Here is a 25,695-nt window from a genome sequence, read left to right on the forward strand (position 1 = left end):
ATATATATCCTCCTATTGGCTCTGTTTCTCTGGAAAACCCTGAATAATACGGAAGGAAAGGAAGAAAAAGGTAAATTTATCTATAATATTTCAATTTTAAACAGGTTGCATAAAGATGAGAAAATCCTCCCCTAAACCACAACCAACCTCCTAATTTCACTCCATAGATTTAATTACACGAATTTGATGACCTTTAGGAACATCTATGAACTTCTGAAACCTGCACTTGAGTAACGGCCCCCCAGAATCTTTGTGTTATATCTTAAGAGTTAGGGTCAATGTTTATTCCACATCCCAGCCCCACTTCTCGGGAGGCGGGCCACAGGAAAGAGATGAAGTTCCACATCATCTGACAGGTGGGGCTGGTGATATCCTTGGTGCACTCAAGCAGAACTCAACCATACCTTCCAGATGCACTGTACTCAGGAAGGATAATTCCTTAAATTTGAAGTGTAAGGCCAGCCTAGTGGTTAAGTTCAGCGTGCTCCACTTTGGCAGCCCAGATTCAGTTCCCAGGTGCGGACCTATACCACTCATCCATGGCCATGCTGTGGTGGCGCCCCACATACAAAATAGAGGAAGATTGGCGCAGGTGTTAGCTCAGGGCAACTCTTGAACTGAAATGTACATTCCCACAATCTACAGATAAATTCCTTTAGGAAGAGGCAATTGACTTGAGGGGTTTTTTGGGGGGAAATTACACTTTTCTAAACAGTATTTATTTTGTTTGCACGTCAGGTAAAATTTACTTACAGCGAAAGTTATGTCTCTCTTGTCTGCACCAATCTGTGACATTTCCTCAGGTTTTCTTTAACTTTCATGACCTTGACCCTTTTGAAGAATACTGGTCATTTATTTTGTTAAATGTCCCTCGATTTGGCTTTTCCTGGTGTTTTATCACAATTAGATTGAGCTTATGCATTTTAGAAGGAAGGCTTCTGAGGTGACTGCCCTTCTCAGTGGGTACATGATGTCACGGTGCCTCATTACTGATGATGTTAACCTTGACCACTTGTTTAAGATGGCGTCTGCTGGGTTTCTTCATTGTAAGGTTACTGTTTTCCTCTGAGTAACTAAAAAACAACTTAGCGGAGATGCTTTTTAAACTATGCAAATATTGTTAAGATTAAGTCATCTGTCCAGGGCCACACTGCTGGTCAGAGGCAGAGCCAGGATTTGAAGTAGGCAGTCGCTCCAGAATCCGTGCTCGTGTCCCCCATGCTCTACCTCCCCAGTGACACATACAGCAATATCTGGAAGTACACAGGTATGTGCAGAGTGTGTGGCGTGTCTTTGCAAGCGGGCCTTTTAACCCTTCACTTTGGAAACCTAAGAGCTCATTCTTCCCTTGCTAATCAACTGAACGGCCTCAGTTCAGTTCAAGGGGAGCAGTCCCCGCAGAATGCCTCAGGCACAGCAGCCTGGGTGCACAGGATCAAATCCAGCAGAGGGCCTTAAGTTATCTGGGTTGGCTGTCTACACTATCAATGCCCAGCTTTACTCCCGCCGGTTAGACCTGAATCAAGAACACTAGAAAGTTAGTATATTGGAGGGGAAGGGCCCATAATTCTGTGTATTTTGACTTCCCTAACTAATTCTCAAAGGCTAAATTCTAGGGTTCCTCTCACATTTAGTCCTGCTCATTACAAATATTTGGAATGTTTCTCTTGATAGGATCTGTGGATCTTAGAAGAGTGGGTGTATCACTTGGAGTCAGGCCATACAGAAACCCAGAAGAATCCTCGTCACACTTGTCGTCATCCAAGCGCTGAGTGAGCCCTGGGGCCCAATTTCCCAAGAGCTCAATCCATTTGGGATGTTGGCCTGGGCAAACAGCCTCTTCAGTCGGAACAAATGCACCAACTGGTTGGTTCTTGGGGGCTTAGATAAAACCTGGGAGGTGTGCTCAATTGGGGCAGGGGTGTTCTTTTCGTTTAATTAATTGACTATGTGTACTTGAGAGAGGTTACAAGTTCAGGGCCAACATCACTCAACTTCTGCCCTCAGATGTTGAACCTAAGCCAGTGACTTGCCGGTTGCTTAATAGCATCAAGTATTGCCTTAATGTAAGTCAAGGGCACCACCAGCCTTTCGTTTTGGTTTTATTAACTCTTTAGGTATTTACGACCCAAAGGGGTTGTCCTTTCCAGCCCTGTCTGGCATCTTGTCTTTCAAGGGGCCCCAGGTATGTGTTTCCTGTCCTTGGCAGAGGGACAAATCTAGAGCTGTGCTAGACGCATGGTCTCCCGCCCTGCAGCTCTGTTTGTTTTGGAGTTTCTTCAAGGAGGGGCGGGATGGAGAGCTCTGCTTGCATAGTGAAGCTGTCAGGCCCACCCCCGACCTTTCTCCCAGTCCACGGCTCTGATAAGTGGGCAGGCCTTGAGCCTGGAGACCCACAGACACACTGGATGGTTTTACAGAAATCAGTGAGGCCGTCTCCTCGTAGGGCTCCGAGGAGCTCCAGGTGCGCTGCAGACATGGCCAACCAGACCAACACCTCCGCCCCATTCTACAGCTACGAATATTACCTGGACTACCTGGACCTCATTCCCGTGGATGAGAGGAAGCTGAAAGCCAACAAGCGTAAGTCCTCAACTGGGGAAGCCACTAGGCAGAGGCTGGGGGTTGTTGGCTCAGACGACTCTTTCTCCATTCACTTATTAACTCCAACAGATGTCCCGGGTAAGCGGGAACGTGACCCCGCACTCAGAGATAACAGTGAACGGGGGCAAAATAGCTTCTGTTATCTTCTGTCATGAGTTCGGAATGAACCTCCTAAGAAACTAAGACATTTTGGGAGCAGAATATGCTTTTAAGATAGCTTTCTTGATAGAATTTGATTTATCTGGAGTTCCAATAAGCTAGATGAGTTTCTTCAAATTGTAGATTTTGAGTTTTCTGTTGTCTGGAGGCAGATCTGGGAGAGAGTTATTTTGCCCCTTCTCTAAGATGTATGATTTACTAATTTCTATTAAAATACCAACAGATGTTTCTCCTTCATGGTCTTGGAAAGGACAATAAGAATGAGTTAATATCCTTTTGCCCATCTTCCTTCCAGTCTTTATCTCTTGAGTAACTTGGCACTTTGTGATCAGTCTTCTCTGATTATCCCACCTACTCAGTCAAGAGAACAAGTTAGCTGAAGAAAGGAGCATGGAAAACAAAAATAAAGTCTTAGCCCTGGGAACCCACCCTCTGCCCTTCCCGAAGTCTCTGGTTCCTTGGGTCTTTCACTACAATCGCATGATACAGCTGTTAAAAAGTAAATGCAGGGGCCAGCCTGGTGGTGTAGTGGTTACATTTGTGTGCTCCGCTTTGGCACCCCAGGTTTGCAGGTTCAGATCCCAGGCACGGACCTGAACACCACTCATCAAGCCATGTTGTTGTGGTGCCCCACACACAAAATAAGGTAAGATTGGCACAGATGTTAGCTCAGGGACAATCTTCCTCACCAAAAAAAAGGTAAATGCAGTCTCTAAAAGGAACGGGATGCTTTTTTTTTTTAAAGATTGGCCCTTAGCTAACATCTGTTGCCAATCTTTTTTCTTCCTTCTTCTTCTCCCCAAAGCCCCCCAGTACATAGTTGTATATTCTAGTTGTAGGTCCTTCTGACTGTGCTGTGTGGGATGCCGCCTCAGCATGGCTTGATGAGTGGTGCTAGGTCTGCGCCTAGGATCCGAACCAGCGAAACCCTGGGCTGCCAAAGTGGAGCGCACGAACTTAACCACTCGGCCACAGGGCAGGCCCCAGAATGCTTTTTGTATGAAAAAAAAGAGTCTGTTACACACCAGCTCAAAACTGAAATCCATTCGGATGTCACTATTTAATAAAAAGAGGCAGGTCCCTGGCAGAGCCCTAGTCATCTGGAATGTCTTGTTGGGAAGGGTTCCTGTTTCCAGTTTCATTTATAAGTTCTGGAAGTCAAGTACAGGTACCCATCCTTGTGTACTGAGGACTTACTATGTCCCAGCAATGGACTAAAACTTTTGGGGGGGACGATAGGTTTGATGTGTGTTTTCTGATGTAAAGAATAGAATTATGAAATTATCATGCAGATTTTTGCGCGTCACTCACCATAAGGAGGACATATAGGAATAGGGAGAAAGTGCAGAGTTGAAATAAAAGCCCACTCATATATTATCAAAAGTTCAGAACTTTAGGATACATATAGATCTGGACAAAATGTGGGTTTGCATTCAGGAAAGTCTTTTTTTGATTAACAAGAATTAAATAAAATTCTGGGTCAGCTTCAGACACTCCCATCCTTTCGTGTGACAGACATCTCCCTCCGTCGCCACGTGGGCTTCAGATCTTCTCCCCCTGCTTTGGGTCAGGGAGCTGCTTGCGCTTTTAGAATCTTAGAAGCCACAACCTCAACCTTCGGCCCCCCTCATCCACAAATAACTTCCATTTCTGGGAAAACTGTGTGATAATCCTGTAAGTTACGTTTGAGGTTTGAAAAGATGTTCCTTCTTGCAAACATGAACTAGAGTTGGAAATTTACAGCCTGGTGAGTGTAGAAATGAGGTCCAATACTAAACGAAGCTCCTCCCCAAACTCCCAAACCCAAGAAAGACCATCTCAGTGACGAAACTGTCGCCAGGGAGAGGCCAGTCGCTGGGCACCCCCGACACCATAGATATCAGGGGCTTTTCATACCCACAGGGAGAGGCCAGTTGCTGGGTCCCCGCTAGGAAGAATAAATATCTATTTGTATTTTCATAGAAATTATTTAAGTTATACATTTTAGGGGATGGACAAAATAATTCTCTCCAAATCTGCATACAGACAATGGAAAACACAAAATCTACAATTTGAAGAAATCCACTAAGCTTATTGGAATCTCAAACGAATAGATTAAACTACCAAGAAATCTATCTTAAAAGAATATTCTGTTTCACAAGTGTCTTAGTATTTTAGGAGTTAATTCCAAATTTATTACAGAGGTTATTATATACCATTTTATACACAAACCTTAGATATCAGGAGGTCTTTGATGTCCACAGAGAGAGGTGCTCCTTCTGGCCGCCTCTATTCCTGTTTGTATCCCAGGCTTTACGTCTTGTCTGAATTTAATTTCTGTTTTCTCTGAAGAAGAAGTTTGGTGCTGCCAAAAATCCCTCCCCCTACCAGGCTGTTTACACCCTGAATACACAGTTGTCTGTTTTTTTCTGGGGGACCAGCTGGGAGGCGATGCAGAAGCCGGGCACCTGGGCTCCTGAGCCAGGAGGCGGGAATTCACACCTGAGCTCTGCCAATGACTAGCTGTGTGACTTTGACCAAATAAGTTACTCAGACCAGGCCAGATTCAGGAGGAAGAAATTAGAACCCATCTTGCAATGGGAGAAGTGTTAAAAATTCAAGGCAGTCTTTAATTCCCCATAAATGAGAAAATGTGGCATACAGCAACACGAGCTTCACAGGAAAATGAAATGGGAGGAGTAGCTAGGGAGAGCTGAGACCCAAGGAAGGATTGAAACCGTGACTAGGGTCGTTGGTGAAGGCCCTCCCAAGGCAACCTGGGGGGAGGCCAGAGATCAAACCTTGAGGATGTTTTGAGAAGGAGCCTTCCAGGCAGCAGAGGCACCGAGGGCAGAGGATCTGAGCTAGGGGGATGCCTGGTGTATTCCAGGAACGACAGAGATTGCAATGACTATTTCCTTATATTTTTGGAAATTACTTGGAAATACCTTTTTGTCTCCTAAAATGGAAACCACTTTATTCTTTCCTAAGCCAATACAACCCATTGACCAACAAGAAAAAAATCAATAGAAATATGGGCAAAGGATATGGAAACAGTAACAGAAAACTCAAATGGCCAGTGAATATGAGAAAATGCTCAGCTTCACAAGTAATCAGAGAAAGGCACTGGGACGCAACAACGAGATACCATTTCACACCCATCTGATTTGCAAACATGAAAAGATTGATATTCAAAATGTTGGGTAGGAAGTAGAGAAATTAGGACTGTCATATGCTGCTGATGGGATAAAAATTGGGTTCAATATTTTGGAGAATGACTTGGCAATGACCAGAAGAGTTACAGTTGCATAATTCAGATCTGCCTCCCAGGCTTCCACCTCGAGCAATGCTTGCACACGTCCACAAGGACACTTGTATTTCGATGTTCTCTGCAGCACTGTTTGTGATAGTCAGAAATTGGAAACGACAATCCATCAATCCATCAACAGGAGATGGACAAATTGTTGTTGTATTATTATAACCAATAATATTCAGTGGTTGCAATCCATGAACCAGATCTGCATGTGTCAATATGAATAAATTGCTAAAGAAGAATGAAGGTAAGAAGCCAGAGACAAAACTATACATCCAGTGGAATCAACTTATGTTAATTATTAATGATCATATTGATTATCATTACATCTGGTTAAACGGTAAATGAATTTATTATAATTAACTATATAATTAATTTGTAAACACAAAATACTTATGCTATATTGTTAATGGAGATGTGCGCATGGAAATATAATAGCATGCATCAATTTCAGGATTGTGGTTTTTCCCTGGAGGGGGGCCATGGGACAGGAGAGGGTTCCAACCCTATCTATAATATTTCAATTCTGCTTTTTTAAAAAAGGATCTGAAGCAAATATGACAACATGTTTGATGGATGCATAGGTTTTATCATATTTTGCTGTATATTTTTCTATATGTGTCTGGAACATTTCATAATTCAACGTTTTGATGTATTTTTTAAAAGTTGATATACCCTTTAGTAAAAGATTCAGACATAAATTACTTAAAAGAAATCGGTGTTACCATTTCAGTGCTTAGCCAACTAGGATTTTTCTGCATGCCTAAACCCATACGTGCATAGGTGCACACTCATGTGCGTGCACGTACACACAAACCTACATGCCCACACACAAGTGGACTGCTACCCTGTGTGCTGTTTGTAATAACTCCTGCCCGGCCCTCCTCAGGGGAAACTCAGAACTTCCCTGAGTCTCCTCCCTCCGCCCTGGGCCTGTCTGTGACTGTATTAGGCAGGACCCAGTGGGTGGGCAAGTGGCCATCCTCTCCAACAGAGGCATGAACTCAGCTGGGGAGGACAAGGACCCTGAGCTTGCTGGAAGTTGGGTTATCAGATGGTGAGAACAACTCTGTGCTCTGGGTGGTTTGATAAAAATTTAAACGTTTAGTTCATTTTGACAAAGACTCTCTTTTTTTTTTCCTACTGTGGGAAAATATACACAACATGAGATTTACCATTTTAAATGTACAGTTCAACAACCTTAAGTACATTCACATTGTCGTGTAACCATCACCACCATCCGTCTCCAGAACGTTTTCATTTTCCCAAACTGAAACTCTGTCCCCATTAAATACTAACTCCCCGTCCCCACCTCCCACGAACCCCTGGCACCGCCATTCTGCTTTCTGTCTCTCTGAAGTCGACTATTCTGGCTACCTGCTGTGCCCTGAGTGTTTGTGTCCCCCCCAAGATTCGTATGTTGGAACTCTAATCCCCAGTATGATGGTATTTGGAGGAGGGGCCTTTGGAAGGTGATTAGGGTTAGATGAGGTCATGAAAGTGGGGTCCTCGTGATGAGATTGGTGTTCTCATAAGAGACACAATACAGCTTGCTCTCTTTCTCTCCCTCCTCCATGTGAGGACATAACCAGAAAGAGCGGTCTCACCAGGAACCCAGTCCACCAGCACTTGATCTTGGACTTCTCAGGCCCCAGAACTCTGAGAAATAAATTTCTCTTATTTAAGCCACACAGTGTATGTATTTTGTTATAGCAGCCCCAACTGAGAGTCCCTCATATGAGTGAAATCATACACTATTTATCCTTTTGCAACTGGCTTATTTCACTTAGCATCGTGTCTTCAAGGTGACAAAGGCCCTCTTGAGGCAGGCCATTTTACCAGTTTACAGAGCCGTGAGGCAGGAAGAAATATATTTTAAACAATAAATTGTTTGCAGGTAGCCACTACGAGAAATATAACCTCGAGAACAACGGTCTCCTGACACCAAAAACATAAACAAGAGGAGATTCATTATAGCAACTGGCTTATACCGTTAGGGGGCCAGGAAGTCCCACCGTCCGCCATCTGCAAGCTGGAGGCCCGGGAAAGCTGGCGGTGTAATTCAATTTGAGCCCAATGGCCTGAGAAATAGGGGGCCACTGGTTTAAATCCTGGAGTCTGAAGGCCCGAGTACCAGGAGCTCCAATGTCTGAGGGTAGACAAAGATGGATGTCATAGTTAAAGAAGAGAGGGCAAGAATTCACCTTTTCCTTGGCTTGTTGTTCCATCCTGCCCCCAATGGATTAGCTGATGCCCACCCTCAGTGGTGAGGGCGCATCTGCTTTACTCTGTCTGCTGAATCCAATGCTAATCTCTTCCAGAAACACCCTCACAGACATGGCAGAAATAGTGTTTCACCAGCTGCCCGGGCATCCCTTAGCCCAATCAACTTGACTCATAAAATTAACCATCACAGTGGTGTAAACCAAAAAACTTGGTCATCAGTTGAGGACTAGGAGTGGTGGCGGAGGGGACATCGGAGCCCCTGAGGCAGGAGCAACAGCCATAGCAGGCTATGCAGAGAGTGGTCACAAGAGTGATGAATGTGTGCACAGGTGAACTGGCGCGGGAGTCCAGCGTGGGGCGTCTGCTTGTTATTTTGTCATGATGCCGTCATGTTGCCCCCCAGGGCATCTCCTGTCTAGAGGAGTTCCTCATCCACCAGCATCTCCCCCTTTTCGCTGCCTTGCTCAGTCCTGTATAAGGACACATGGAGCTGCAGCCCCGCTGCCTTCTTGGACCATCAGCTAAGGACTCTCCACCTGTGGTTGCCAAACTTCTCAAAGGCATGGCCACTTTCGCCCTCTGCTTTCCCAGTCACGGCTTCCCCGAAATTAGGCTTCTGCATTCACCGCGGGATGAAAACGCCTCTTCAGAAAACAGCAACCTGCATGCTCACCTCCTTCTTCCCCCTTGTTTCTGTGTCTCTCCACCTTCACTTCCATCTCTCTCAACCTCTTTCTTCTTCCCCTTTGCACTCTCCTTAGGCCAACCAACTTGCTAGGTTTGCCCAGGACTGTCCCATGGATGCATCTTCAGGAACTCAGGCCTATCGGATGGTCACCCTAATTCTCCTCTTCTTCCTCAAGGCCCACAGACATAGGACCAGGGCTGCCACTAACACATATCATAGAGAAAATTAGAAAAGCATTACTCCTCTGCACACACAGCTAATCACAACCCATTCAAGTGGGTCCCTTGAGCAGTGCGCGACCTGTGCAATTCTTTACAGCCTCACTGTATAAGAGTGACGCCAGGCACAACCACATGCCATTTGCTCATTTCCATGTCCCTGCCCTCCCCAGAAGGCCTAAGCTCCCTTTTTCCTCATGGTAGTCCCTCTGAAATTTGGCACTGTGAAGTTTGTTTTTCATTTTTCCTGATGAGAGCCGCTTCCACACCACACCAGAAACACACCATACATACCTTGTCCTACCTTCTGGCCTTTGCTCAGGTTTAATTCAACCATCCAAATTCTGTACTATCCATTATGGGCCAGATGTTGCCCTGGGACCCAGAGGTACAAAAGCAAAAAGACTAAATCCATGTCCTTGATTTTTTTCAAGAACTATTTTATTTTTTTACCATTATTATCTGTTTTATGATGAAGTATTTCCAAGTAGATTACAGGCATCATGACATTCCTCCACAAACTTTCTTAACAAATAAGAACATACCAGTCCATCGAAATATTTCAATACCCATTTCTTAGTATCGTCTACCTCCCAGTCTATATTCAACTTTCCCCCATTTCCCCAAAACGTGCTTATGAGCTACTTTGTCCAACCCACGTTGGTGTGCAGCATATGGTGATGTCCCTGAAGCCTCTTTGATTCTAGAAAGGGCCCTTTTTGTGGTAGATGACACTGACTTAAGGAAGAGATCAAGCAGGTTCCTCTGTCATATCCTCAACTGTCCAGTCAGGTGGCAGATACTGACCATTAATAAACTGTTGTTCGATTAACGGGGCTATGCTGGAGATTGCAGAAGTTGCCAGCAGAGCACAGAGAAGGACGCTCCTGGGGAGAAGAAAGAGGCAAGGAAGTCTTCACGAGGAAGATTCGGTTAAGCTGAGCCCAAAGAATTGACGGGACCCTGCCTGCTACACGGCAGGCTAGCACAGGGCAGAGAACGTGCTACTCCTGCGCATAAAGGGGGTGCTTCCGGGAAGGGGCACACGGAGCGTGTTTTGGGGAACAGTGACAGAGGCTGTGCTCCAGGCCACCCCAGGGCCAGATTCTTGCAGGCTGGCCTCAGAGGATTCCTGGAAGCAGTGGGGAGTCATTTCAAATTGTAAGCAAGGAAGAAACAAGGTCCAATTTGCTTGCTGAAAATATCCCTCTGGTGAATACATACATTTGAGAGTCGGGAGGGTATCGGTGACATCTGGGCGCAGATCATTCAGGCTGCTATAGCAAACTACCACAGATTGGGAGGCTCATAAACAAAAGAAATGTATTTCTCATGGTTCTGCAGGCTGAGAAGTGCCAAGATGAAGGCACCAGCACAGCCGTGTTTGGGAGAACGGCCTCTTCCTGGTTCATAGCTGGCACCTTCTCGCTGTGTCTTCACATAGCACAAGAGGCAGGGGACTCTCTCTGGCCTCTTTTTATCAGGGCAGTCACCCCATTCGTGAAGGCTCCATCCTTATGACCTCATCACCTCCCAAGGCCCCACCTCCTAATACCATCATATTGGGGGTTAGGATTTAACATGAATTTTGGGGGGGACACAAACTTTCAGACCACAGCACAGCCCAAGCTAATTATTACACCGGGGGTCTCTCCCTCAGCCCTGGGGCACCACACAGCCTTTACTTCTATCTTTTATCCAGTTAATAATTCTTCATATTTAACTTCCCTGTTTGATCTACTGTGTGGTTTCTATCTCCTGATCGGGCCCAGACCACTATCATGTCCTTCCAGTCTTTTTTCTCTGTATTTGCATAAACGTGCGGAACTGCAGCATTGGAAAGAGCGAGTTCACAGATCAGAAAGGCCCTTTCGTTTTTCTCCACCTGCTCCTGCAGACCTACTTAGTGGTGTGGCTCTTTGCCTGCCCCTGGGTAGCACTTTGAGCAGGCCCCGTGCTCATTCGTAAATCTCACAAACAGCCTGCCAGTCACTTTAGTGACCAAAGCAAATGTCTAATCCTATAAAATGTTAAAATTATTTCAAAACAAACCACCTTCGAACTTCACTCGAAGTTAGAACATCCTCTTTGCCTAGCGTGGGGGGCAGGGGTGCTTCTCTTTTCCCTGCTCTGCCAGCTCCTTTCTCCCTAGCCACCTGTCCCATCCTGGTTTGTGACACAACTTCATTGGAGCACGAGGGAAGGAAAGAGGTGAGGGGCAGGAAGGACGGTGCTTGGCTGGCCCCGGTCTGGGCAGGTGTGTCCTCTGCTGGGGAGAGCGAGTCCAGCTGGCTCCTTCTATTCTGGTGGGGAGCTTTGCAAGGTACCCCACTGGAGCGTATCCTCTCTCCTGCTGGCCTCATAGGACAGCCCCCAGCACCATGTTCTCAGAGGCCAGCCCTCACACGGGCTGGCTCAGTTGGAGGCCCACGTCCCCTCCAGGCCGTGCTTGTGCGCACGGTCCTTTTAGGCCAGGTCCAGGCTGGCTCGACTGAGCCTGTACCCTCCCCTGATGCCCTCGGCTGGGCCTTTGACAACACACAGCGTTGCCCCCCAACAGCAGGGTGGCAGCCCCCTCTACTCTGCTGACAGTGACGGCGGGGTCTCTCACTCTCCAGCACATGTCAGACTCCAATCCACTGTGTCCCACCGACTGCAAGGGACACATACAGAGTTCCCTGAGCGGCCCCATTGACTAGAGAGGAGGCACCGACTATCCACTTTACACCGTGAGGGGCGTGGGGGACTCTGCACACTGCTGTCTCAAGAAAATTCTTTAGAGTTAAGCATCACCAAACTAGACTTTAAGTAGTCCACATCTGTCTTAGTCTACTCGGCTGCTGTAACAAACTATCATAGACCCGGGGGCTTAAACAGACATTTATTTCTCACAGTTCTGGAGGCTGGAAATCCAAGATCAAGGCAGCAGCAGATTGGCTGTCTGGTGAGGGCCCTCTCCCTGGCTTGTAGATGGCTGCCTTCTCTCTGTGTGTTCACATAGCCTTTCATCGGTGCATGAAAGTAGGTGGGGAGAGAGAGAGAGTGTGTGTCTTCCTCTTCTTATTAGGGCACTAATTCCGTTATGTGAGTTTCACCTTCAAGATTTCTTCTCAACCTAATTACCTCCCATGGGCCCCACCTCCAAATAGCATCACACTGGGCATTAGGGCTTCCACACACAAATCTGGGGGAAGACACAGACATCCGATCCATAGCAGCCCCTTGGTCTTAGATTTCAGCCAAAGCAAACAGAGAGAGTCCATTACAAACGTCCTGACTCCTATATATGTTTCAAATAGGACCTGGCTGTATATCCTGTTTTGTACTCTGCTTTTTGACTTCACAATGTTTTATTTTCCCACGTCATTAAATATTCTTTTCAACAACTTTGTGAATAGCTGCATGGTGTTCTAGAAATTAGTGTCTTTGAACACAAAGAATGTTTCCAGGATTTTGCTATTATAAGCAGAGGCCTTAGGAAAAGAACTTCCACTGCTGTGTGTCTAGTCAAGATGTCTTGCCTATTTTTGTCCTTAGTATTTAAATTCAAATAAGTTTACCCCCCAAAAATTTAAAAATGCATAAATGGAAATCTCCACTATCCACACTCTGTGCGACCATTACCACTGTGTCACTGTTGTTTTCTTCGATGATCAGCAAAAGGCAGTGGCAGGCGGCCTCAGGGATGCTCTGTTACATGGCTCCGAAGGTGGGGTAAGGTGAGCTCCTGTCCAGGTGGGGATGGAGCGAGGTCAGACCACAGACAGCGGGTGTCCTGCATTGCTGCCAAATGCGACCTTCTCTCAGGTCGCCAGTTCCTTTGGGTTGGGTCTCCTCCCCAGTCACAGGAGTCAGGAAGCAGCACGCCCTAGTTCTCAGCAGTGTTTCTGCACATCAAAGACAGAAGGATGCTGGGAATGATGCTCTGTGAGCCGGGAATGCTTTAGGGAGAGATGAAGTGGCAAAGCTCTCGCTCAGATCTTCTCACTGGTGGGTCATCTGGGGCGGCTGGCTGAAATGTCTCAGGCCAGCCTGGGTTCAACTCTCAGGCCGAGTAGAGAAGGAGATAAAATAGAAAAATACCCAGGGCTCATGTGTTAACTTAACAAGCAGGAAGGATATTAAGATTTTTGTGTTCATGCCCGTACCCTGGAATGTATTCCATCATGGCTGGGCAGATAATTGGAAACATCTAGGGATTTATATAAATTTTTATGGAGCATTCAGTGCTGAGTGGAAGGCTGTGGGATGCCCTTTCCCAGGGACAGCTTGAAATCTGGTGTGATTTAGTTACAAGGACTCCACAAGGATTTTTACCATTGTGATTTTCAGACGTGGCTTCTGATTATTTCCTGGAAAGGTTCAGAATCTCCCTAACACTGTCAGAAAGGTGGAAAATGCAAATCTGTTTCCTGAGGCCCTGCCTGAACTGACTGTCTGTTTGATCTCCTCTCTGTCCTCTTTTCAGAGGCTGAGTTTAGGAGAAAACCAGTCCCATATTCCAACCTTACAGTGCAGTACAGATTATTCTAATCTCTTGGGTCTCCAGACACTGCTCTGGGAGCAGCAAGATGGACTGATTCCCCGTGGGGAGTGCCAGGCTTTCATGCTGTATTAATTATGTCTCGGGTCAATACATCTTCTGCCTTCAATTATGGGTTAGGAAGAATGTGTCAGAGCCCACATTGACTTCCGCTGATGTGCCGCCTCTGGCAGCTTCGATTATAAGAAGTCTGTCCATCTGTTGCCCCAACAGCTGGGAGAGGAAGAACAGAAACACACAACTAACCAATCTCTCTGAACACAACACAGAGAAGTCAGTGAAAAGATTGAACAAAAGCTCTACACACAACTCTTTCCTCTCATTCAGAGTAATCAATTTCAGGTTACAACTTCAACCCTGACCTCTAACTCTTCACAAACAGTCAGTCCCATGGGCATGACATAAACAGTGAAAGCGATTTCTAAACACAGATAGGAGAATGTTTACCTTGGAACAAATTCCCCACGAAAACAGCCCCACGGGAAGGCGCTACACTTGAATGATTCCATTATTGCTGAAAAACTGCTTGGCACTGTTCTTTTGGAGCTGACTTTGGTGACAATAGCACATCCTAGGAAACATACATGGTGATAAATTGATGTATTTTTTTAAAGTTTTGTTTTTTTAGTTTTAAAAATTGATGTCATAATAGTTTACAACATTGTGAAATTTCAGTTGTACATTATTGTCTGTCAGTCACCCTATATATGTGCCCCTTTACCCTTTATGCCCACCCCCTAACCCCCTTCCCCTCTGGTAATCACTAATCTGTTCTCTTTGTCCATGTATTTGCTTATAAGTGATGTATACTCTTTGAGGGTAGATTTGCTTTTGGGAAATAGTTAAGAATCACCCAGAAACCAGTTGAGTGAATGAAATGGATGATTAAGGTAATTGATACCACCTGGGTGTCAAAAATAAAATATGATCTCATAAAGGAGCAAAATTGGTGTGTGTGTGTGTGTGTGTATGTGTGTCCTTGAAGGGAATTCCAAAAGAAGAATTCGTAAATGTTTATGAATGTTCGATAAATGTTTGGTCAATGTGCCTATTTTAGGAAAATTCATATGACTCTATGGTAGAGGGAGGGTGATTATTTTGAAGGTCAGCATTCATTTGGATTTTCAAGTTTTGGTATATTCATTTAATGGCAGTTCTTTTTACTGATTCAATAAAGAAAATTGGTTACAATTAGCAGAGTACCAGATGAACTAGAAGTTGATTTCTCTCTCATGGCCAAGTCTGCAGGACGGGTGGGGGGTCCTCTCCATGAAATCCTCAGGAACCAGCTTCATTCCAGCTCATTCTCTGCCATCTCTGGGACATGTCCCTCATTCTCTAGGCCTCGCTCTAGCCATCACACCCATGTTCTGGGCAGCAAAATGGAGGAAGGGAATAAAAAGAGACACAAGGTACTAGAACTCTAGCAGTCTCTGCAGGAAGACTCCTAGAAGTTGTCCTGTAGGCTCCACTCACATCTCACTGGCCAGAATCTTGTCACATGGCCATATCTAGCTGAAAGGGAAGCTGGGAAATGTAGTCTTTATTCCAGGCAGCCATGTACCCAGCTAAAGGCAGGAGTTCTATCACTAAGGAAGTGGCTGAGAGGGAACATTAGGATTGACAACTAGCAGTCTATGCCACAACTACCTTTACTCATATCTTACATTTCAGTGAGCTTAAAGGACGCAGTGATATCACTTGGCACTAAACCCTCTTAACAGAAATGATAATTTTAGTTCTATTTATATATCATTTCACATCCATTAAATGAGGAACTGTGCCATGTGCATTGTATATACATATTATTTTATTTAATCCACTTAACAGCCTATATGATTATCCCCATTTAACAGATGTGGAAACAGATTTAGAGGTGTGAAAATCCCAGATTGGGGGCTGGCCCTGTGGCCAAGTGGTTAAGTGCGTGTGCTCCGCTGCTGGCTGCCCAGTGTTTCGTTGGTTCGAATCCTGGGCATGGACATGGCACTGCTCATCAAACCACGCTGAGGCAGCATCTCACACACCACAACTAGAAGGACCCACAACGAGGAATATACGACTATGTACCGGGGGGCTTTGGGGAGAAAAAGGAAAAAAATAAAATCTTTAAAAAAAAAAAAAACAAAAAACCCAGATTGCCTGAGATCACATGGCTAGAAAATGGCCTAGTCAGAATTTGAACTCAAAACTTCCCCTAGGCACCTCCAGATCCTAGGCCCTTCCCGCTGCCATTGCTCCCCAAAAGGGAAGACTCTTGGAGTCAATCTTCTGCTAGGACTCTGAGACTCAAATATTAGCAGCATTTGGAGGAATGCTAAAACTGGGGTTTATCGGTTCTCACTCAGCAAAACTGAGGTGCCTCCTATGAGTAGGGAGTATTCCGATTGGAGTAGTTTGTCAATTCCAAGGTAGGTTGAGAAAACCACCCCTGCCCGGCCCCCCGACGTGAAGTGCAGCCCAACCAGTCCATCCAGAGCCTTCTTTTGTCAATCCACTGTGGATGCCCAATTTCCTTCATTCTGCCGGTGTGGACTTGGAAAGGAAGGAAGGACGGAGGGAGGAAAAAGGGGAGGGAAGGGGAAAGAAGGAAATGAGAGAGGGAAGGAGCAGGAAGGGAGGGGGAGTTATCTATGGCTGGACCGGTTTCATTGCCCAGCCTGGTGCTCCTCTTTGTAAAGACAAGCCCTCGGATGTTTAAATATTTCCGTCCGACACTGGGGAATGACAGCTCTTGCCCTTGGAACAAAATGTTCTCTCCAAGCACTTAGGCTGAACCTTCAGTGGGAAGAGGAAAAAGAAGCCTATTTTCTTGGCTGCCTTTTTCAACAGAACATGATGAAAGAGAATTTCGCACAGGAAATGGCTAGTGGCGATTGATCGCGTTTTTGGTCTACAAAATACAAACTTCCCTTCTCTGTAGACACTGTGTTCTGTGGAAGCTGTCATCTCATTCCCTGCTTGTATCTGAGGATAATGATCACAGGCTGCAGCAGACAAGTGTGAGCCCGGGAGAAGGGGAGGGGATGTCTCAACTGCTAAATTTTTAAAGATTTTATTTTTCCTTTTTCTCCCCAAAGCCCCCCAGTACATAGTTGTGTATTTTTAGTTGTGGGTCCTTCTAGCTGTGGCATGTGGGACGCCACCTCAGCATGGCCTGATGAGCAGTGCCATGTCTGTGCCCAGGATTCGAACCGGCGAAACCCTGGGCCGCCTAAGTGGAGTGCGCGAACTCAACCACTCGGCCACGGGGCCGGCCCCTTAACTGCTAAATTTTTGAAGCCATCACCGTAGAGGCCCTTACACAACTCATCTAGGCACTCAAGACCTCAGGCCCTGCGTTAGATTTATGAAGGAAAACAAGCATTAGTGTCTGAAGAAATCTCAAACACCCTTACAGAATAAAATTCCAAACCAAATTTTCTGAGAGCATATATACCATCATCCTCAGAGGGTCGTAAAATAAATCGTGACTCTGCGATGAAGTTGGGCTGACGCAGGTGTTGTAGAATAATGAACAGTGAGTGAGCAAGGGATGCTGAGAACGTCAGAAGCTTCTTTTAAACGTTTTTAGTCTTAGGACAGACAGTAACAACCTCCTTTCCTGCTTCCCAGGAGCCCATATGTCCCTTAAAGAGTTCAGTGCTCTAGGGCGCCACCATCCGTTTCTCAGCTCAGGGACAGGAAGGAGAGAGGATGTGAGAGCCAGCCTGGGGGTCTTTGTAGGCCTGGCCCCTCTGGAGGGTCAATGCCGAGTTGCTGATGGCGCCTTACAGGGTAGTAGGAGCTCTGATTCCTTTTGCAAGTTCTGCATCTTTTCCCTCTATCCTGTTTTTGATGCTGTCAGGGTCCAAGATCAACTCTGACAAGTCTTCAGTTTCTCCCTCTACCCTTCTTGGGTCATAGAGGGTAGAGGTGACACCCTTTACTCAAATACCATTATTTACCCCCAGGGCCTCCACCTCCATCTCTCTGTAGATGACTCACAAATCTTGAAGATCCTTTGTATACATGCATGCATGCATTCATTCATTCATTCGTTTACCCATTCATAAACATCTTTTTGTTTGAACAGAACACAACAGAAGGCAGGGTAGGGTGAGAGCAAAACGTGCTGCAGGAGTTCAGAGGAGGAGGTTGGGGGAGGAGAGTGCAGGCAAGGGCATCCAGGATTTCTGGAGTGCGGGGTTGACTCCCTCTGCATCTTAACAGCCCCTAGCAGATCCTGGCTCGTGTAGGTGCTTACTAAATACCTGTGGGATTACCATCCTTCAGGAGCCCCCTTTGGTCACATGTGTAGGTGTCCAGCGTATCCCGGTTTGGGGCATCTTGTCCCACAGTCATGAGCACCTCTGGGAGGAGATACTGGCAGACACTAATTATGTGCCTGGTGCTCTGTGCCCATAGCCATGGACAATCACCAAGAAAAACAACCGCATTGCAGCAGGTCCCTAGCAACTTGCCGAATGTTCCTGAACTGGTGCTCTGGAGAAAGGCACCTCCTGACCTGCCAGGTTCTACCCAGGGCCCAGAAGAGTCTAGGCATGTTTCCTGGTTTCCCGAGGCACCTTCAGCCTCTGGCTGCAAATACAGCCATAGTGGTGGCTGCAAAGTGCTTTTCCATCCGGTCGTTTGCCCCCAGCTGGGCCTGTCCACCTGAAGGAGAAGGAGCCGCTCTTTCTGCCACACCGAGCAGGCTGCAGTTGCTGGAGTTCGTTAACAGCTCCGCAGCCAGAAGGGCCTCGCCTTCCATGGGGAGCACTCAAATGCTGTCATCTAGCGGACATCCTCCTGTGTCTCTAATTCTTGGGGTCTCTGAAGCTGCCCCTCATGGGGCTGGTCACCAAAGGCCCCGAAGCCATCTCAGGGGAGAGGTGGCCATCCTGTGACACGAAGCTGCCCACAGCCCTTTCTCCTCCCTCCCAGGGAGTAAGAGAGGGCGGGCAGCAGCAGGAGCAGGTGCAAAAGTAAGTTCGTAGGGCGCCACCGAAGTCCGTGTACTGTTTTCCCTCAGCCATCACCCTAACTGACCCAGCAGCCAGTTGCCCTGATAGAAAGCCACTTCCCTGCTGCCCTGGTCCTTCCCAAGTTTCCTATTAATGGAAACAGCTTCTCAATGGTCACAGCTGAGAGGCTGGAGGAAGAGGGAACAGGTAGGGAACAGGTATACTCAGAAGCCTATTTCCACAGTGCTCGGGGCCCTTATTTCCCTGCTGTGGGCTTCGGGGACATCACACTGACGCTGAGATGCAGCTCTCCCTCCTGCAGATTCCATCGTCATCGTCTTCTGGGTGAGCCTGGCGGCCTTCGTGGTGCTTCTCTTCCTCATCCTGCTCTACATGTCCTGGTCGGGCTCCCCGCAGATGAGGTAAGTGAGGAGGGTGGGGATGGAGATCACTCACGTGGTTAAATAGTGAGGAACTGTGTGTCCACACAGCGGAATATTATTCAGCCATAAAAAGGAACAAAGCACTGATTCATGCCAACACATGGATGAACCTCAACAGCATGGTGCTGGGTGAAAGAAGCTAGACACAGAAGACCCTACACTGTGTGATTCCATTGATAAGAAATGTCTGGAACAGGCCAATCTCTAGAGACAGAAAGCAGATGAGAGGTTGCTACCGGGTGCTGGATTTCTTTCCCAGAGGATAAAAATATTCTAAGATAGATTGTGGTGATGGTTGCACAGTTCTGTGACTATATTGAAGAGCAGTGAATTTTTATACTTCAAATGGGCGAACTTCATTGTATGTAAAGTATCTCAATTAAGCTGTTAAAAAAAGTACAGTTGAAAGGACCCCATGTGTCAGTTAAGTCTTGCTAAATACCTCACCAGGAAAATGGGAGCCTAATTTAGTCATCTATGGCCACCATCTGGTATTGAGTGCCTACTGAGTGCCTTAGTGGTTAAATTGGATGTAAAATCTAGGAGCTCCGAGTGGTAATTAGAGCCTAGCTCGTTATATGTTAACTCTCTTGTGCTGGACAACTGGCCCACCGCATCCAATTTTCCTTTCTAGCTTAATCTGCCCCCATAGCTGTCCTAAAGACTGTTCTTACAAGGGACCCTATGTCACCTCTCTCCCTGCCATAGCTGACGGGACCAGGGCTGGGCAACTGACCCAATGAGGGCCTGTCCGGGGCTGGCCAATGTCCCTTGAAACATGTGACCTGGCCTCAGATGGCAGTGAAGCGTCCAGGAAGAAGACCGGGGCTGGACGCCATCGTGGAGCAAGAAGTCTAGGGCAGAGGAAACCACGAGTCAGCATAGGAGCTGGTAGCAGAGAGAGATGAGCAGGGCTATTTTGAGAGAGGAAAGGATGAGGAGCCTTGAAGACCTTGAAAGAACCAGAGAGGACAGCCCGTCCACCGACGGGGTCCCACTGCAGGTTCCCGTGAGGACCTGTGTGTCCGCGCATGTGCAGACACACTTGGATGGGCCTGTTTCTTCTACCCCTCCCCCACCTACCCTGCCCGTAGTGTCCCATCCAGCAGGTCGACCCTCCCCAGGTCATTTCTGGTTCCCTTTGCACACATGTGAGGCAGGGACCAGCTTTGGAGCAACGAAGAAATCTACTTTTTCCTTTCAGCTTTCAGAACTGACATTGAATTTAAGCAGGTTTTTTACCTCCAAGAGATACCTGGGGGATAAACTAATGAAATCGTCTTTCTTTTCTACTCTTCTGAGGTGACTTGGAACAAGGGACAGTTTGCAAGGATGGTCAGTTGTCCTCCTGGGGGAAAGTTGCTTAGTCCTGTGAGCACACAGGTGGCCATGGCTGAGGGGTCTTGCATGTTTTCTGGGCAAGAATTTCACAGGGCAACTTGATGACGTTGTTCGTCCTGACTGGCCTCCTGGCGCCCTAGAGAAAATGCTCTCCAGGCACTCTGTAAAGACTGTGGAATGCTCAGGGTAGCCAGATGGATCCCTGGTAGAACTTAGGAAAGAGAATGCTGAGTTCCGTGCTAAAAAAGAAAAAGGTTATGCTAGCATCGTCTGGAAGGGGGCTGAGCTCCCTCGGGCTCCCTTCCTGGCTGCTTCATTCACGTTAGAATGATAAGCACATGAACACTAGTTCTCCAGCTTAGACAGCTGTCACTACCCTGCCTCATTTCATCCTGATGAGACCTATGAGGCAATTATCATCCCATTTCATTGATGAAACTGAAGGCAGGCAGGACGTGGAGGGCTGGGCTCATGCCAGGGGGCTGTGTCCTCTGCCCCCCGCACCTCGAGTGCAGATGAGTCCATCCAGAGAGGAGGGATTTCCAGCTAAGATCCAAGTTGGCTGGATACGTGGATACCAGATGAGCCACTCGCAAACGCGTGGATGCAGGGAAGGTCCATCTGCCCCCCATCCCCCACCCCCCAACTGTAAGTGGACACACGAGGGAGAAGTGACCTCGGGGGGAAAGACCTCAGGTCTAGGTCACCATCAACACTTCCTCTTTTCTTCCATTTCTCCACAATGGTGACCTCTGCAAGCCGGGCTGCCCCTCCCCGTGGCCCTGCTCCCCTGGCAGAGGTGCTGGCGCTCTGTGGCTCCGTCCCTATGGGCTTTGGAGGCAGGAGGGAGCCACAGGGAAGCCCCCAGGAGGGGCGGTTCTCTGCTGGCTTTGATGCCTGCCTTCTTCCATCTGCTCTGTCCACAGGGACAACACCCAGCACCACCCAACATGTCCCTGGAGTCACAGCCTCAACCTCCCCTTCTGTGTCCGGAGGCACCCACCGCACCACAGGGACCCTCGGGGGACCCCGCAGGCTCCACCGAGCTCGGCTGAGGAACCAGGCAGCAGAGCATCCGGCCGCGATCAGCAGCCGCAGGGAGAGAGCCCCTCTGCCTTGTCCCCCACAGCCCCCCAGGCCCACTGTGCCCTCCTCTGGGAACTGACCCCTGATGGGGACCCCCACCGCGTCAGCTGATGTCAGGAATGAGTCCAGCGAGCCTCCCCCTGGAGACTGAACCTCCGGACTGTAGAACCGACACCAGCAAACCACAGCCATTGCCGAGGGAACCAGGGAACTCAGACCAACCTGGACACGCACATGCGTTCAGAAAGCCCGTTCACACGTAGCAGGAAGCACAACCGGGTCAACAGTGACTCTGCCAGGAGGCAGACAACATGCATTTATCCAAGGATGGCAACGCCTAACCACCCAGCATGGGAAAGTAGTCTCTGATATTGCTCATTTTATTTAGTGCACTTAAACTTGCTTATTTACTGCTTATGTTTGCTTTGGGAAGGGCAGAAAAATAAATATGTATGAACTAAATTTAAAAAATACTCACTTGCTAATCTTTACCGTGCCACTTTTCAGCTTCAACTCTTATTGCTGTACTATTTTACCGACCTTGATTTCACTGGGTTGATCTGGACCTTTTTGAGGACACCCAGGGAAGGCCTGTGTGGTTTCCATCCATCCCCACGGACGGACGTCCACTCACAGAGACGGGGCAGTGTGTGCCTGGCCAGGCCAGCTCACTGCGGTCAGGGACGCTAGTCCCACTTCCCACCTTCCCGAGGCTCTTCAAAGACACAGCGTCTTCCCCGGAGGGGGCAGCCAGCCCGGCCAGCAGGGCCTACACCAAAGGGAGAGAATGCGCCTCCGTGTTACCCCAGAACACCTTTAAGCCGGCAGGAAGGGTCCCCCCCTGGATGTGACTTTATGGGACCTCTGATCTGAGACCCCCGAAGGATCTGGTCCTCTAGTGCCCAGCAGCCTGCTCCTGGCAGGGACACAGCACCACACTACAAAGCCCCTAAAAGCCACCCTACCTAGGGAAAAAGAGTCCGCCACAGTGAGGGCCGGGCACGGTCTAGAAGGGCAGACAGGGGAGGGAGACCGATGAGCTCAGGAGATGCGGAAAAGGGGTGACAAAGGAACAGCCGGCCTTTCCAACCTGAACCTGCGTAGGATTCCGACTTCGGAATGTTCTCAAAGACCAGTGTTGGGGTTTGGGGAGGGGATAGGGAGGTAGACAACGGGCCCTATTTGTGGTGAGTGGACTAGATGTGAACAAGCATTACTCTTGTCATGGTTAAAATCTTGTCATTAAAAAACCAGAGAGGAGTCTAAAGAACTCTGGAGATGTATAAAAGTGTAAATGTTTAAGCTGAAACCAAGCCATTCTCAGTGCTGCGTATGTTATAGGGGCAAAGCAGCAGCCAGCTCCCAGGGGACACATGGACCGCTGCTGTGAGGACGGCTGAGCAGACCCCTGGGCCCCAAGATGTGCGGAGGGGCATGGGAATGCGTGCAGCTTTAAGGAACAGGCTAGAATTTTATCTGTGAAACCCATGAAATTTCATATTCGACGTTTGTCAGCTACAATACCAATTAATACGGAAATCTTAAAAGTCAAGCCCTGACCTCTAAATGCAGGTCTCTATGGAATAACACCACACTGCTAACATCGACTAAGCAAGACACAAAACCTAACAAAAATAGACATTTATTAACAAGAAGTTATAAAACTCAAAATCTCCTCTTTGAAACACAGCTTTGAAAAATACAGGTTGCCTTTCCAAAGCAGAGGTCAAATCAATTTTATACTTTAAGGATTTAGTGTAAAACATCCTTTTATTTACTAAAATAATTAACAAATACTGGCAGGAATTTATCTATTTGAAATGTTATACAAAGCTTTGTAAGGACTTGTTAAAGAAAGAAACTTTTAACATCTCCCTTCATGCTCTTCTATCTGATACAGTTTTTGACATTCCAGCTTTGGTACCCATGAGCCCTCAGGCGCGGAGATGCGCCACCTCAACCTGCGGTGCCTCCTCTGCAGAATGACAAAGCCCTGAGAGGAAGGGTCTTCCCCAACTCAACACTGGGTGGGCTTGTGGCCCCAAAGGACCCCACGCCCACTTTAACTCTGACCCTGTCCCACACACAGTCCCTGGAGCTTAAAATTATCGGTCAACAAAATACAGTCAACTTTTCTTGTCAGGAAACTGAGTCAATATACGGAACTTGTCACTTTGCATGTTTTCCATGGAAACCCTTGATCAACTGAACTTCTAGAACCCAGTGCTGGAGGCGCAGGACGGCAGGGACTCAAGAGTCTGGGGCAGCGGCAGCGATGTCCTTGCAGAGCATGACGATGGCATCCTCGTTACCACCTGGTGCACCCTCTGAGGCGTCGGAGATCATCCGGACGTGGGCTAAGAGGGTGTCCGGCTGCTGGGCCCCCAGCCAGACGTCCTTAACGTACAGAGACACCAGGAAGGCTGCGGCGGCTGAGGAAGAGCGACAACAAGGCCATGAGGACACAGATCTCCTCAGCGGAGAAACAAGCCACCCCACCCCACAGTGGGGCTGCACTGAGCACCCAAACACACTGCACCACATGCTCGTGGCAACCCGAGTTGAGCATGGGGATGAAACAAATGAATCTGGCCTCCGCTTAACTTTCGTGTTAATATTTTTTGTTCATCTTAAAGTTTATCTATTTGATGAATGTGTGTGGAAGGTAGAGACAGTTACAACAAGCCAAGCGCCTTCCAGGTTCTGACCATCCCCGCCGAGAACCAGCAGTGAAGCGGGAGCAGGGCTTCGTGGAATCACCCATGCCACATCCTCAGCGGCCCGGCAAGGAGAAGGGACTCGATTCCCTGACTGCAGCCACATGAGAGACAGGTCACCCCCGGCCACCAGGACAGCTCACCTGCCCCGGCTGCTGGCCATCCCCCCGGCTCCCCTTACGTCCCTCAGTGAAAGGAACAACTCTCCCAGATGGCGGAGGCCATGCACACAGTCACAGCCTCCCTATGTTCTCTTACAGCCTTTCAAAGCCTCTGCTACTCACTCATTTGTGCAGTCAAACCTTTATTAAGCACCAGCTGAATGCCAAGCACATAAACGGTGTGTATGTTTGTGTGCTTGTGTGTATATATGCATATACACACACGTGTACAACACATCTGGCTACAACGTGAAACCATTCTTCACTTGGGTAATGGTGGAAACTTAGGAGAGCCACTGGTCTGCAGGGTGGGACAGGCCCCAGAGGGACACGGGATCCTGAGGCGGCCCCTTTTCTTTACTGCAGACACGATCGTCATCAAAGGCTTGACTTGAAAGCAAAGGAAGAGACGTGCTCTCCCTTCACATTCAGGCGCAATGGCAAACTCTCTGGGATCCCAGAGTCGTGGTTAAAAGGCTACGTACGCACTCAATCTAAAGGACTGACAGGCTCTAAAGCTCAGAAGCTGCTCCACCCGCAAGCCCACTCACGCATTTCTTCCGCCTCTGACCCACAAACCAGCATTACCTCGCGTGGCTTCATCCTCCTCACTCAGGGAAGAGAGGCAGAGGGTCGCAACCGCTGGGTGGAAGGGGCTTCCCGCTGGGCCCCGGGCCGCCACCAGCTGCAGCATGACTGTGTTGAACAAGCAGGCCACCTGCTGCTCCGGCCCCGCCAGCCTCTCGGCACTGCAGAGCCGGCTGTACAGCTTAAATATGCCACTCCTCACGGCGCTGTCCTTAAGAAGGTCGGCCACGACCACCAGCTGTGGCAAAATATGGCTCTTCAGCCAGCCAAGGAGTCTGGAAGCCTCTGTCCTGCTGAGAGGGTGCTCAGCCACTGACCGCAGCACCCAGCTGACCACTAGGGAGGCGGTGGCGTGCACAGGGTCTGGTGCATCGCTCTGGGGGGTGGGCCGGTCCTCAGGCTCTTGAGCGGCTTCAGGGTTCGGGAACACTGGCCCCCAGTGGGTCAGTATGGACCTCAGGAGGCCCTTGCACGTCTCCAAGCTGGACATGTCCAGCTCGGGGTCGGCTGCCTCCTCTGCCTCCCCAAGCCTCTTCTTCCGGCCCCGTGGGCCCTTGGCTCGAGCTGGCGTGACGGGCTTGTTCTTATCCTTGAGCATTTCTGTTATCCACACAGTGAGGAAAAAGGCAGTGAGACCGAGTCCCTCCTCCCCACGCGGATCCAGGCAGCGCAACAGCAGGGAG

General features: G+C 48.1%; 2 protein-coding genes across 11 annotated transcripts in view; one reads left to right on the top strand and one right to left on the bottom strand.

Moving 5' to 3' along the window:
- Nucleotides 1-994: 994 nt before the first annotated feature.
- MRAP (melanocortin 2 receptor accessory protein) lies at nucleotides 995-22,017 on the top strand. 6 transcript variants are annotated; one of them, XM_070252429.1, is made up of 5 exons: nucleotides 995-1,267; nucleotides 1,675-1,772; nucleotides 2,447-2,583; nucleotides 18,999-19,098; nucleotides 21,387-22,017. In XM_070252429.1, the coding sequence occupies exons 3-5, from the start codon at nucleotides 2,478-2,480 to the stop codon at nucleotides 21,655-21,657; spliced, it is 477 nt and encodes a 158-aa protein (XP_070108530.1). In that variant the 5' UTR covers nucleotides 995-1,267; nucleotides 1,675-1,772; nucleotides 2,447-2,477; the 3' UTR covers nucleotides 21,658-22,017. The 6 variants fall into 6 exon arrangements, with proteins under 6 accessions (XP_070108530.1, XP_014591820.1, XP_070108533.1 ...); XM_014736334.3 differs by having other exon boundaries at nucleotides 1,015-1,267; nucleotides 1,675-1,866; XM_070252432.1 differs by lacking the exons at nucleotides 995-1,267; nucleotides 1,675-1,772 and adding an exon at nucleotides 1,838-2,066.
- A 1,155-nt stretch (nucleotides 22,018-23,172) lies between these two features.
- URB1 (URB1 ribosome biogenesis homolog) overlaps nucleotides 23,173-25,695 on the bottom strand; it is a 69,420-nt gene continuing 66,897 nt past the window's right edge. For all 5 annotated transcript variants that reach the window (XR_001379856.3, XR_011432993.1, XR_011432992.1 and 2 more), the window contains 2 exons: nucleotides 25,013-25,612; nucleotides 23,173-23,978 (listed from right to left, as the gene is read on the bottom strand). Coding sequence is in view for 2 of the 5 variants with exons in the window: in XM_001498676.6 (XP_001498726.3) it covers nucleotides 23,797-23,978; nucleotides 25,013-25,612 (782 nt within the window). In the remaining 3 variants the exon portion in view is untranslated. The remainder of the gene's footprint in view (nucleotides 23,979-25,012; nucleotides 25,613-25,695) is intronic.

The sequence above is a fragment of the Equus caballus genome, chromosome 26, assembly GCF_041296265.1.
Source record: "Equus caballus isolate H_3958 breed thoroughbred chromosome 26, TB-T2T, whole genome shotgun sequence".
Taxonomy (NCBI): domain Eukaryota; kingdom Metazoa; phylum Chordata; class Mammalia; order Perissodactyla; family Equidae; genus Equus; species Equus caballus.